At 39.4% G+C, this 15,045-nt stretch overlaps 1 protein-coding gene across 9 annotated transcripts in view; it reads right to left on the bottom strand.

The window, feature by feature from the left end:
• cspg5a (chondroitin sulfate proteoglycan 5a) overlaps nt 1–15,045 on the bottom strand; it is an 81,601-nt gene that overhangs the window by 21,380 nt on the left and 45,176 nt on the right. For 4 of the 9 annotated variants that reach the window (XM_035951204.2, XM_023276752.3, XM_023276755.3 and 1 more), the window contains exons 3-4: nt 13,757–13,945; nt 3,346–3,424 (exon numbers count right to left, since the gene is read on the bottom strand). In XM_035951204.2, the coding sequence (XP_035807097.1) occupies nt 3,346–3,424; nt 13,757–13,945 (268 nt within the window). Of the gene's footprint in view, nt 1–3,267; nt 3,425–13,756; nt 13,946–15,045 lie in introns of all 9 variants that reach the window. The other 5 variants (XM_023276756.3, XM_055013472.1, XM_023276750.3 and 2 more) reach the window with 4 other exon arrangements.

Raw genomic sequence — 15,045 nt, 5'->3', positions numbered from 1 at the left:
TGAGTTTGTGTGTGGTTAGAAAACTTGGTACAAAATAAATCTGGATTGAATAGTAGTTGGAATTATTTTTGTTATGTTTGCTTTAAGTTAAACTGAGGGACAGATGGGCATAATGTGCTTCATCTAGACCTTACAGATGACATTAGGAAAGGTTGTCAGTCATACAAAAGTAATGAATTAATGATTGACTCATGTTATATTAGGTCTGGGGTTTAATACCATTTTATCCAGTCTAAATCCAGAAATCTTTCACGTCCTTAATGGATGCATTCAAGTGAGATTAAAAAATAGATATAACTTGATAATTAGTGAGCTTCAGAGGTACTGATTTTTTTAATCTTTGGGCTCCTTCTAAGTAGTAACAGAAGAAACTATTCCTTTATTTTATTAGAAGGTGGAAACATGAACAACAACCAGAAAATGAGATAAACACCAATTTTTACAAGCTATTTGCGCCAGTTTCTGGAAGTGTAGCTCTGCTCAGTTGAAAATATAAAAACAGGAGATTCAGGTCACTATTTGTAGTGAACATCATCAATTTGCTATAGTACAGTATCTTTGGCCAGGCACTCACAGCTGATTACAGACAGCACACGGAGTAGATTTTGGCAAATTATTTGTGACTACAGAATGAAAATAATTATTGTGACATCAGCATCAGCTAAAAATTAGTAACCTGCATGTTAAAGGCTTTGCAAGGTGCTTTTTGTTAAAAAGCAACATGAATGAGATTGGTTATCAGCTTATTTAAAGTGGCCATTTTTGCCAACCTGAAACAAGATCCAAAATGGAGCCTGGTATCGAAACCCAGTTCTATTTGTTTTAGAAGGCACCCTGTGGATTTTCTGCATTTCCATCCACTGCTTCTATCAAAACAATGTGTTGAGTCCATTTCCTCCCTCATAAAACATTTGCAATTCAGATGTTTTGAAATATTTTCTTGATATCCATCTTTACAATTGAACAGTTTCTTATCTTGCCATATTTCCTGGCAAATTCCGACATTTCTTGGTGCATTATTGCCACAAACTGTTGGTTAGTGGTATTTCATGAAACTACCAACAGGAATGTATAATGCATAGGCCAAAAACTCCAGCAGCGCAGCACATGTATTCTAAATACACGTTGGATAAAAACTGACAACTGCTCATCAAAACAGCTCAACAGTCCCACTAGTGGTAGAAAATTTCATGGTGTGCCTTTAAGTGTGTTAAAACAAACAAATCAAATAAATTACAAATTCTATTCAATCCAGTGGTTAAGGGGGGATTTAGGGGGTTTGATGTGTAGGTTGTGTTGTGTTAAAACTTCAGAGATGTTGTTAGAGTATTATGATGGATTTTGTTTTTACTGTGTTGGGTTTTAATGTCTCTCAGGGTAATGAAAATGGGATTCAGTTGTTACAATGAGTGGGTGAGACACAACTGCCTCTAAAGGAACAAATTCTATAACTGCTACATGAAAGAATGAGACATATAAGGTAAAGAACTACATAGTGAGGCTTAAAGGTGAACTATCCTACTGATGGAGTTGTTAGAGGGTGGTACCACATCTTTCAAAGACTAAAAAACTGAAAATAAATCGAAACAAAAAACTATCTCAGTTGTAGCACTACAACTACCCATGCTGCTACAACCTTAGCATTAGTGCTACCAGCCGCCCATGCTTCAGTTAGTGAGGCACCTGCCGGCTCCCTGCTGCCACCTGCAGGCAGCAGCGAGACGTTGCATCTCAGATGTTTATCCTGATAACCGTTTCACACAAATACCCCACACCTGGTTACCTTACCTGGTTGTGACATTGATCCTCACCCCACCACAAAACCAGAATAAACCATTTCTAACAGAATATAACAGCCCCTCCTACTTCCCCACTCACTTTCAGGATAAACAAGTCGAGCATTCTGTTAAAAGTACAGATTTGTAAACAGACAGCGAAGCAGAGCTGCGATTGCTGACATGGCCACCGGGTGGCGCATATTAGCGACAGAGCAGGCATGCCATGACATACCGATGCAAGAGGTGATCAGAGAGAGAGAGCAGGTTAGAAAGAGACGGGATGGGGAGGGGTCACAGCGAGGAGTTTCCTCTTAAAATGGTTGTCTTACAGCCAGGGCGGCTGGGTTGGCAGCTACACTGTGGGGACAGTCCATAAATGTTCAGTCTGCTTGGTTTCAGGGAGAATTTAACCTCTAACCCCGACTGTGTTAGTGGCCTGATTCCCCCACGGAGCAGATTTATGCCATGTCTGGTCTTTATCAGCATATACAACTGAGTTAAAATAAATTACGAGATGTTGTGGGACATGCCTTAAATAACAAATTAAAGGCTAATACCTAATTTTTCCGGACATAGTACCTTGAGATGGTTACAAAAGTAAGTTTTCTATGGCAGTTTACAAACAGTACTTGAACCACCTTTAAGACAGGATCAATAAGTAATAAACCAGGAAAAAAAAAATATCTATAAGCATAATAAAACAGCTGTCACGTTGCCATGGTAACAGGCTCAGTCCCCCTTTGAATATTTCTTTCTATGAGCAGTAATATCCAAATATCCTTCTTGTGCCACATACACATATTCTACAGTGGACACTTTCCTGTACATTTTTCCTGCCCTTCTAGTCAACCTATTGTTTTATTTAATTAATGTATGGACACTTACGCGCAGACACTTGGAAATAGCTTCAGTTTTCTGTTCTTAAGGGGTTTCCAATCTTTTTTGCCTGATAATGACATAAAACAAAGCGTCTACAAACTCTTATCACAGGTACACCACTTAATCAAAATAAGAATTAGTGGTAAAAACATCCAGTATTTTGAAATGTGGAAAGAGCCGCAAAAACGGTACATTTAAATTAATAAAACACAGTAGTTAGCTTTGTAAAGTGGTTAGCTGTGCTGTGAAGTATGAATAGTTGGTCATTAACTGGCTCAAACATGCCTTTTAAAGAAAATCTACAAAGATCTTTAATGGGTTAGCTTTTAAGATAGTTTGGGAATAAAGATCCATGACCTGCAAATAATAATTTATAGTACAGTTATACAATTTTTCCCATCCCCTTTGGATTTCCTGCAGCACTTAAGAAAACTCCCACCATCCATCCTCGCTCTTTGACCCCATCCATCCCCCTCCATTAGCGTTTCACACCTCAAGAGTATCGGAGAATACTCATGCCCATGCATTTGGAGGGGAGTCGAGGGCCCGGGCAGGGTTTGCGGGGAGATGCAGAAAAAGGGGTGAGAGAGAGAGGCGAGAACCACGTTACCTGACAGATAATGTTATCATAGTAAGCCAATGCACGGGCATGAGGGACGTTAGGAGGGGTGTCGCACAGTTTCCTTACATTTGGGTGGGAGCCCTCAGCGATGGTGGACAGCGAGAAATTATCATTGTGCTGCTCCGATGAAGGCCGGTACTTACTGCTGGGCGTCGGAGGATGGAGGGGGGGTGAGGGAGGGGGGAGGATGAGTGAAAGTTGGGGGAAAATGAACGTGGTGGTGGTGGGGAAGTGGAATGGATCAAGTGTGGGAGATGGAGAGAAAGGAGAGAGAAGATGGAGAGAAATTAAGGGAAGCTCCAATTAAGAAAATTCAGAGATTTGGAGAAGATTAAAAGTGAAAAGATGAGAATATGGGGCATTTATGGGGAAAAGATAAGACAGTTCAAACACAGAGAGTAACGAGAGCAACAGAGCAGAATTTTGTGGATAGATTATGAAAAAGAGGTTTGGGAATGTAGGAAGAGTGAAGCAGTTCCAGGATACAGGAGGTAGAAAAGAAAGAAGGGACAATGATGAAGTGTGAGAATGAGATGGGAAAGAAAGGATAAAACAGGACCAAAGGTGAAAATAAGAAAGGCACAAGAAGAGAAAAGGGGCGAGAAGAGGACAAGTTTAGGAAAAGATAACATTATTGAAGAATAGACAGAAAGAAGGGATAGTCGGGGAAAAACAGGAGGGGGAGAAAAAGCAAGAAAGCAGCATTAGTTAGACAGCAAGATTACGACTTCTGTTTGTGAATTAACAAACAGAAATTAAAAAAAAAAAACAACATTTTATCTGTGATGCAACAAAGTGAGAATAAAATGTTACCTGTTTTTTACTCAGGTCCACAAAATAGCTACACCTTGACTGCTATTTGACCTTATACTGTCTATGTAAGAAACTTGGAAAATTCTGGATAAAAGACAAGAACATACAATTTTTCTACATTTTATTGGAGGAAATTTACACCTCTTTCTTGATTTCCGCATTTATTCTACCAGACTTGGACAAATATCAGGTCTTAGACTATGGACCTACAGCTCAAGAAAAGCCTGGTTTGCCCACCTACAACGTCTCTGGAAATAAACTCAGAAACATCACACAAACCTCCTGTTTTCAGTCAGCGGGTTTCAGAGAGCATATTTTCGTTTATTTTCCTGAACTTCTTGTTGATATGATGTAAGTGATGCACTGCATAGCATCATTTAATGTTATGATTCATGTCCTGTCAGTTTAGTGCTTCAGCATCACTCTTTGCAAGTTTTAGTGACCTGCCAATACAGAAACACATGTGCAGGACTTTGTTTCACTTTTCTGATATGTTTTTAATGGCCATTCCGTGCATTTATATGGATATATACATGTATGAGTATACATACATCTATTAGTCAATCAATATCAATTATTGTGTTGGATTCAAGCTGCCTACTGAAACACAAGGAATTCACAAGTTAAAACAGAGAATCTTTGCTGTCATGGTTGGAAAAACAAACACTCAGTTATAGTTATGGGATGGTCATGGTTAGAAATGCAGATTTTTGTTTTAAAACAGAATATTAGAAGTAGCTGAAGTTTTGTTGGTCTATCCATCCACCCCAACCTCCTGAACTAAACTGAATAAAACCATAATAACAGTATTTTAATCACCTGGATGGGATATTTAAATATTAGTAACAAGATATGTCAATACTCATTATGCTTGCAAACACTACTGACTAACTAATAATCACCTGATTATCAGAAAACAGAATACATTTTCATACGTGTGGCATTATTAATCAGTCATTACAAGAAAAAATAGGTAGTGGATTCAGTTGTTTTTTTTTCACATGTAGCGGAAGTAGGCTTCCATATAAATTGGGTATTTGAAAACGGTTGATTCCCATCTTGTAAAATGTTTCATCTTCAGGGTTTAGACTGAAAAGAAACATCTTTTCATGGCGGTGCACTAGAGAAATGTACTGTCATTCACCATCTAATCGGTCAGCGGGACAGCCTCCTGAAAACCTGCTGTACTACTTTGAAACAGACGCAGATAAACACAGAGTTTCCTTTAATCTCGTCAGGGAGGCAGCAAACTTCAGGAGTTCCCTTCTGACTGAGTTAGACTGAACTCTTTGAATTTCGTCCTCCTTTTTCTCCGTCTTCAACTTCTCAAAGCGAGAAGATGTTTGTCTCGGAGACGACAACGTTGTTGAGTGTCACCGATTTCTCTTCTCTCTCTATCCCACAAATCTGGCTTGTCATATGTAAAACAACTCTTATTTGCTCCTCGACCATACAAACCTTTACTCTGAACATTTTAACATACCAAAAAGCATAAGTTGGCCTCACATGTCTGGTTGTGCTTCTCCTTCTCATCGCTTCACTCCCCTGTCATATCTATAGTTAAAGAGGACGTGATCTACTTTCTGCTCATAAAGCGACTTTTTCTCTGATCTGCATCCGAGCTTGCGTATTTATATTTGATGAACGATGTGACAGGGTTATCAAAGACAAGGTAATGATGAGAGAGAGGCAGATAGAGAAATATGTTTCCCATCATCACTTGTGATCTCAAATTTTTGCGCCCAAAAAAGATCTGGGCCTCTCAACCTGCTGTCTGTGAGTGGAAATAAGGCTTGTGTTGCTCTGCAGTGATTGAGATTCATGAAACAGTACCATGCATTTACATAGCTTTACAATTCTGATGAAAATAACGCGTATATCTGTTTTTGTATACACACTATCACAACAACAGCATGAGTTTTTTTAGCAAGTATCCTGAAACCACATTAAGTTACGTTCAGGCCCCATAGTGGTTGAAGGAATTCGGATTCATGTCTGTCGTAAATGAAGAAGGAAACAGTATGATGTTACTATAAAGCCACATAGGGATAGACCGGAACATAAAAAGAAACCGGGAGTTTAGCCCCATTCGAGCACAACCGAGGCATGAACAGAATGTAGCTTCGTTGTTGAAAGCCACATTTCCACTCAGAGTACCTAGAATTTTTAGTTGTAGGATTTTTTTTTTTATAGCAACTTAGAGGTCCCTTCAGATCATAGGTTGTCCTGCTTTGCCAACATAGTCTAAAAACTAAGCAGCAGTAAATGTTTTTACATATGCAAATATACTATACTTCATTGTTGGCCCATCTGTTGTATGCTTTCTTCTGTAACTCAGTGTCAGGCCATTTTCCATTGTAGGAACTTGTGGGCTGTTTAAGGATGGTCCAAAACTTCATGTGTTTTGGGGGCCAAGAACTGCATCTGTAGAATCTCTTCAAGGGTGTCAGTTATGTTCGCATCACCTTGCACCTGCCCCGAGGTTCTGCAGTTTAAAGTCAGGCTCTGACTAATTTGACAACAATGTTAATTCCAAATGTGCCAAAACAGCCAAAAACATTGGTTACTAGAATATTAATTTAGCATTTGATGCCTGTGGAGAATGACAAATAGGCCACTCAGTGAACATGTAGTCAAAACTGGTTACTTCATTTCAAGGTAATAGCAGTAGAAATGCTTGTAATTACTCAGTTCAGCCGGCCCCCAGCCATTCTGGACTTTGACATAATGTCCATATAATTGTTGGTTTCTGAAGCAACATAGTCTACATAGTGAGGAGATCTGGGTAGATGGAAGGGCAAAAAAAACACATTGGATTTCTTTTTGTTTTTTTGATTCAAACAGTGCTTTTAAGAGTATATGTTTTCAGACTGTGTGTGTTCTTTATTGTTTTGGGGGGCTTTTAGTTTACCATAGTTGAGCTGACAGAGGTGCTCTGTGTCACCAGTGTGTGAAGTTACACTGCCAACGGCTGCTCATTCAGTATCATCAGTCCACTTTAAAGATACAGTATTAATAAATTTGTTCTGACATGTACTGAACACCTCTAATTTGGAGGACTCGGTATATAGAATGCTCACATTCTGAGAATATAAAAACCTAATTTCTTAAATAGATGGAGCATCAATTTAAAGTATCTTAAATCGATGCCCACACCACACTTCATCCACCTCTCTTTTTCTTTTCCTCTCCATCTTTGAGCAGGATGTTGGGTCTGATCTGGACTGCGGCAGAGAAACACTGCGACTGCTATTACCCACAGCAGATGGGGGAGTGTGGGAGTCTCATGTATTCATGAGCCTTGTCAGCAGCGCACACACTCCTCTCAATGTGTCATGCTGGGCTTTTTTCTCTGAAAACACCCTCTATTACTGCTCTTTCACTTTCTCTTTCCTTCTCTCCTCTCCTGCAACAGATTCTCCTTCGCTCCCACCACCTCCCCTGCTTTCATCCTGCCCTCCTTTTTACTCCTCTGAAGTGTCGCCCCTCCACCTCCTCCTCCTCCTCCTCCTCCTCCTCCTGCTCCTCCTCGTCTTCTTCTTCTCGCTCCTCTTCGATTTCTTATCGGCGACCACTTGATGAGGTTGTGTTGTCTCTTTCATGCTGCATCCTGCCGCTCACGCCCCTCAGGTCGCACAGCTGTATGTAGGTCAACTCCGCCTCCCCCTGTTCCTCCCTCCCTCCCTCCCCTCCTCCTGTTCAGACTGCCCTACTTTCAGCTGGATCCAGAGTACCAATGACATCACTCTTTTCTTTTCTTTTTAATTTCTCCTTGCTCGCTGCGACTGACTGCACCACTTTTCCCTCCTCACCATCATCTTCATCATCCATAATCTCCTCCACCATGACTAGCATGATAGCGTTCCCTGTGGAGCTAAAAATAAACCCTACAGCGTGGGATCTGGTGCTGGGGAGCCGGTCCTTCGGTTCACATTTGCATCCACGGTGCTCGATCGCCGGGCTGCTGCTCATCCACAACGGCTCTGTTGCTAGGGAGATCGTCACTAAAACACCGGCTCCAGCAACGCAATGCTGAAACAACCCCCACCCACTCCTTTTTACATTCAATCCAGCCCTTCAATCTGTCACTCTCTTTCTCCCCTTCAGCATATGTTCAGTTCACATCTCTCTGACAAACATCTATGTATTTTACATAAAAATTCCTGTTTTTTATGGTTCCTAAAGGGTTCTGTGGTTACAGCACAGCAAGATTCCTTTGTGACTCAACATTATATTATATATGTGCATGTTAACTAACACTTTTCAACCTTTCTGGTAATCAGATTTCCTGTTTTTCAGGTGCTTTAATTCTAACATGAAGCATTAATATTTACAAAGAAATTAGGAGAGATTTCCTGCAGTGCACCAGGTGACCCCAGCAAAACATCCTAACGCCCAGATAGAAAACCCCTATGTACGCTACCAGTTGAAAACATCAGTTCTGTATCATTGCAAGATAGCAGCACAGAGTCACTGTAACTATGACTACAAGTGAACGCTACGTCAGCTACCTGCTGACGATCACGATTGCGATCCTACTACAGATGCACCCCTGCAAACTTATCAGGGCTGATCCGTAGGAAATGAGCAGCTTTGGCGGAATACTGCACTCTCTGAGTTCTTTTCTTGTCCCACATGTATTCTTTTATAGTTTTGATGTCTTCAGTATTAATCTACAATGTATAAAATAATTAAATTCAGAACTATTTCACCGTGATGCTTTCTACACAGACTTTAGATCACTCTGAAGGTTCCATATAGGAGCATTTTCTTGATACTAAGCAACATATGTATTTTCACATATACATTATATATTTTTGATACTTAAATTTGTAGTCTCTGCATTGTATTTATCCTATTTACCTCAATGGCAACTGATTTAGTGGACTACATTACATTATGAGGCATTTCTAAAATTCTGCATTCTTGGTGTATGTAAATGGCGATGATGGAAACATCTCTAAATTTCATGTTATCTAATATAACATCAGCTTTCAAAATGGATATAAACATTTTCGATGGTGTGGACATCAGCGCCCAAATTAAAGGCGTTAAAACAAACACTTTTTACTCTTGTTTTGTAATATACTAATGATGTTTACAGTGCAATTCTTTTATATTGTGAACAGCCTTCAGCTTCCAGTCATAACGGTGTGATAAAGACTGGACTGCAGAGCTCAGTGTGACTATTTTACACTTGTTAGTAAAACAGAAAAGAAAGATGCTGGCCTAAAACTTTGTAGAAATAAAAAAAAATATGTATTTTTAGCTTCCTATGTAGAGGGGTCATGGGGAATCAGATTAATATGGGACAATATAAAAAGTTTGTATTATCTAGTCTCTATTTTCTTGGTTTCTCTATCTCTTTTCACTGTATGCATGCATGTGTGTAACCACAGCTGCAATGACTAGCAGAATAATCGGTGCATTGAGCAACGCAAACAAAAATTGAAATAATGCCAATTGTTCTTTAGTCCTAGCTTCTAAAATGTGAAGATTTTATGACTGTAAACTCATCGGTCTGGCAAAAAGGAAAAGATCAATCAATTAACTAGCAAAATAAAAGGCAGAAAATGAGTTTAAAAATCTAAACTACACAGCTTTCAAAAGTGTCTGAACAGAACCTTTACATGAAGAGTCACTGGAGCTTGATGCCACGCATTAATTATAAAACCATAAACAGCCCTTTACTGCTCCTATCTTATTCTGAGAGTGCACACCGACTTTCCCACTGATCCTCTCATCTGTCTTGTCATCGGTTTTTCTGCCGGCTGCTCGCCATCAGCTGCCCTTCCCACCTCCTTCCTCCTCCTTCTGCATCTCCTCCTGCATTCTTTCCCTCCGACTCCCAACATCTTCCTCAGATTGTCCTTGTCTCTGTCTTTGTTGCCCATCCCCCGCCTCCTCTGCCTCATTGACTCTCCTCAGCCTCCTACTTACCTGTATATATATATATATATATATTTATATATATTGTATCCTCCTTTCATATCTGTTCATCTGTTCTCCCTCTAAGACATTGGAGACTAGCCTCAGTTTGCGGCTCTCATTTATTTTCGAGCATCTGATTTTCCCGGATAAGATTAAAGCAACAATGTTAAAAAAAAAACAAACAAAAAAACCAAGAAGGTCATTCAACACCACTTTCTGCTGTTCTGAAAGTGTTTCCAAAGTGGATGTGCAGCACAATAAAGAGTATTTTTAACGTATTTCTCCATTTGCGTCACTGTTTCCAGTCCAGGTATCCATAAACGGCATATTATGTTTTTGCTCTTTATGTAAAACAGAAGCAAAATATTAACACAATACCTTGCATGAAGATATACGACACTCTAAAATAGCATCACTACATGTTAATATGCTGAAACTGGATCTTTGTTCGATTTAGGGAATAGTGGCATTATTTGAGAAATAGGTTAAAAATCCTGTGTCAGATCTTTCACCTGATGATATCTCAGGATTCTGTAATTACCTTAATATCTAGTTCTGTTGAACAAGCTTCTGTTCTTTTGTCAAGGAGGTTTTGGCTTTACATGAAAAATGAATTGGGCCTGCATTTAAATTAACATGATTTAAACTGTAGCATGACATTTACAACCTGATGCCTCCACTTCTTTGTAATGAATTTTGCTCATGTGTTCAGTAGTATATTACTTAGCTCACTGAAAAATGAAAATACGATCCAAGTGAATGTATTTCAGATATGTTTCCAGTCATTTGTCTTTATTTACTGTATGTGAGAGCGATAAATGTCATTGTGAGATGCGAGAAGTTGTGAATAACAATTCCAGCAGTCAGGGCACAACAGTAGCCTCATCTTTCTTTGCTCCCGTGAAGGACGTATGCTTTTGTTTTCTCTGCCCGATTTTCTTTTTTATGTTTTCCCTAAAATCTCAAGCTTTTACTGTAATTCTGCTGTGAGCATTTGACATTTTACAAAAACTCCTCGTTGTCAAGGATTTCAGTTCAGTTATGGTCACCATGTGTTACATCATTTCCAAACTTCTAAACTAAAACATTTAAATGGAAACATTTTAATTAGGATTTAATTGTACACTAAGAATTTGACAAAGATTTTCAAGAACCAATGCTACTTCTTTCTCAGGCCAAAGCTACGTCCTCCCTCTCTCCAAACTGTAGATCAGTTGCTTCTAAATAGAGAGTTGGGGCCCTCAAAGTTTCCCAGAATTATTCAAATCACTGTTATGCAAAATGCTGGATACTTTCTTCTCTTCAGATTATTAAACATTTTGTAGATTCCTCCTGTTTCCTCATTTGGAATTAAAGAAGTGCAACATTTTACAGTTAAAATATAACCTTTGTTTCTGGTGGGAAAATTCTGTAATGGAGACCTTAAACACATGTTTTATAACTGTGATGATCACCAAGATTGCCAATGTATCCCTCAGGATTAAATTCTGTCACCTGGTATCTAAATTTTAGAGAGAAAATCAAATGTTCTGGGAGTCAGTCATGAGAAAGATGCTCTCTACAGTGCAAGACTGGCTGAAATCTACAGCCAGTTTTCCATCTCCACCAGCTGGAAGAAGAAGATGAGGAAGAAATATTGGACCAAGATGCATTCGCTCCTCAACAGTCATTATTTTTTGCTACTGCCTGGGGCTGAGAAAGGTAATAGTGATGTTGTTTTAAATTGAAGAGACTGTCCTGAACAGAACACACAATAGCTTCTGCCATTTTGAAACGATTCCGTGTCGATGTTGAAAGCAGACATGGAAGGAGAGTGACGCTCATATAGGAGGTAATGTGACAAATAAAACATGACTGAAGATGACGCTTCATTTTCTGTCTCCTACAGTACAAACAGTCAGCGTTAATGTTTCTGTAAACCATGAAAACTAACTTTGCAGAATGTTATTTTACAAATTTAGTTGCCTAAACTGAACAAGAAGACAGATCTTCATCATTAGGCTTGATGAGTTATTGGAAATACAGTGATTGCTTCCTGTTGATCAACAGATCTCAGCTCAAATATTTGTGCCACAGTCTTCCTCTGGATTTCTGCATCTAAACTTCACAACTATTTACTCCTCTCGAAGACTTCGAGGCAACACTGACATATTGACTGAATTTAAATGAGCATTTAATGCTGTTGGACCAGAGGGTTTCTCAGATTTTATTTCTAAAAAAATATTTTTCCCTCTGTGTTCTCTCTATCTGTGTATCAACCAGTCTGCCTGTGTCATTCTCTAAACTTCACACTGAACACAAGCCCAGGCGGCAGTTTGGCCCAAAGGCAGCTCCAGCCAAAGAAACACAGTTTTCTGGTTCAGTCTTTAACATCGATGAGGGGGTAATGTACCGCAGCTGAGACTCAGTGTCTGCTGGGCCACTGATAATAAATCTGCTGCATCACAATGGCTCTGAGCAAGGCACTAAATGCTGCAGCTTTTGGTTTTGGTTGATTGATCTTTTAAACTTCAACAAATGAATCCACCGATTCAAAGTGTGAAGCCTGCAGGATACACTACACACAAAAAAAAAACACATGAAAAAGCAGTTTCACCTGGGTTTGTCTAGTTCTTCAATAGAAACTTCTTACTTTGAGGACAAGGAAGGTCTTTCCCATACTGAAGATGTACCTAATAAGCAGGGGGCTCCAGGGAATGCCAGACAGACTGAAGACAGACTAAATAGCAATGAATTCTATTGCTTTTTCATTGTGAATTGGACTGAATTATCCCTCTGAGCTGGGGCAAGATGATGCAGTATAAAAAAAGGAAGCAAACAGCTTCCAGTTTCTGAAATTAAAGGAAATTTGACATTTTTGGAAATTGCTTATTTGCTTTGTCAGGAGTTAACCAATGCAACCCTCAAGTGTGAAAATGTGTGGGGATAAAATGTTTTATCTCAGTCAATATTCATAATTATTGGTAAAATAGATGGTGTATATTCACGAAAGACCAGTAGAATTTAACCACCTTACTTTGAATTGAACCAGCCTATTTATCAAGGGAGCCGTGGACTAGCAGGCCTTGGGAGACCTGCATGGATGCCACTGGGAGAGCAACGGAGGGTGAAGGGACCAAAATGTTATGTGCCTTCATAGTACTTTGCATCTGATGCATTTAAATGAAACAATCGAACATTCCATTAAACAATTTTCATATTGCTATTGATTAGTGTCTATATGTTGGTAGATGTTCCTATTATTTTATCGCCCAGGCCGACTGTACAGTAAATGTGAAATTACTGTTTGCAGCTGGTTTGCTTAGCATAAAGACTGGGAAAACAGGGAAGACAGCTTTTCTCTGTCCAAAGATAAGAAAATCTGCACCTCAAAAGCTCAGTAATTTACACCTTGTATCTTATTTAATATGCAAAATAAAAACTGTGTGAAAAATGGTTTTGCTACAGAAAATGACTTGGAAAAATAAAAATGAAAAAACTACATGTAGGATAACAACTTGTGTGCTTTAAAAGCTTTGATGGGAAGATTTTGTTACCTACTTAGATGTTTCCTCCTGTTTCTAGCTTTTGTGCTAAGCTAAACTAACTGCCTGTCCCTACTTTCATATTAACCACATACACACAAGTGGTAACAATTTTCTCATTCTCAGAAACAAAGGTGATAAATGTTCTTTCCGAAAAGTGGGATCATTTCTAAAACCGGAAAAAGCTGAGAGCCTGGATGGAGCCTCACCTGCGCTTGCGCAACTTCTTGTTCTCCGTCTTGAGCACGTGGAGTTTCTTGGCGAAGCAGACGACGATCATGAAGAGCAGCAGGACCACCAGAGCTGAGGCGCCCACGGCCAGACACATCACCTGGAACTCAGTCACCACCGACTCGCAGCGGCCACCCTTGTGCCAGATGTAATCCTGGACATTACATCTGAGACAGAGAAAGAGTAAAGGGTATAGGGGACAGATTGAAATGAAAAATAGAATCAGGTGGAAAGAAATATGAAAAGAAAAATGGAGGTCAGAGGAAGGAAACAGAGCAGAACAAAATGATAAATGACAGAGGAAAGGTTTTGAGATATGGAATGGAGGAATGGGGAATGGAGGTAGAGCGAAAAAAGGTGTGAAACAAAATTAGGAAAAAGTAGAAAGGGAAGAAAAGAGAGAAACAAAAGAGGACATGATTAGTGGGTTAAAAGCACATCTCAATGATTCCTCGGAGCATTGTGTGTAAGCATGTCAGCTATCATTCATACATCTGGCTTTTAAGCACTATTAAACAGTCAAGCATGCTTTGAATGCCTCAGTGTGTTTATGAATGTTCAGGATTCAATCTCTGCTTCTGATTATCTTTAACTGCTTTGGGGTGGAATCGAAAAAAAAGTTCTTCATAAAAAACAAAACAAAAATAACTTATTCCACAACATGTTGCACGTTACATGAATCTTTATAGTCATTGTGAAGTCATCTACCACAGGAGCATTAGTCAGCTGCAGTTTTTGAGTGATGCTTTATTCAAAAACTATAATGTCATCACTTTGTGCATCTGAAAATAGAAAGTGAAAAAGAAACAACAGCCTGAGGTGATTTTCTGACAAGAAACACACTTAAGTGTCACGCATAGCCCCTGTCAAACACACGTGGTCAGAAAAGACATTAACGTTTATAAGATCTAACACAAATAAGGGCATCCATGTGTGACACATACACGAAAACACACACACACAGAGGCCATCTGAGTCCCAGCGTCCCTTCCCAGCCGTTTGGCAGAATAATGTCTGCCCGAGGACATCGACAGCAGAGGCAGATGGCTTTGTCTACAGACTGTTTGGCGTGTAAACTGGCAAATATATTTTACCACTTAATGAGGCTATAATGGTGCTGAGCGATGCTGCCTCACTGTCACAGGAGTGGAAAAATGTGTAGCTGTGTGTTGTCTTGTGTATGTGACCAGAGGACTTATTAGAAACATTTAATTATAAGGTTTTGGTCTGGATTTAGAGATAAAGAGAGGAAGAGACTTTTGCTGAC

This window comes from Amphiprion ocellaris, chromosome 9 (assembly GCF_022539595.1).
Source record: "Amphiprion ocellaris isolate individual 3 ecotype Okinawa chromosome 9, ASM2253959v1, whole genome shotgun sequence".
Lineage (NCBI taxonomy): Eukaryota > Metazoa > Chordata > Actinopteri > Pomacentridae > Amphiprion > Amphiprion ocellaris.
This window is presented reverse-complemented; position numbering and strand designations above follow the sequence as displayed.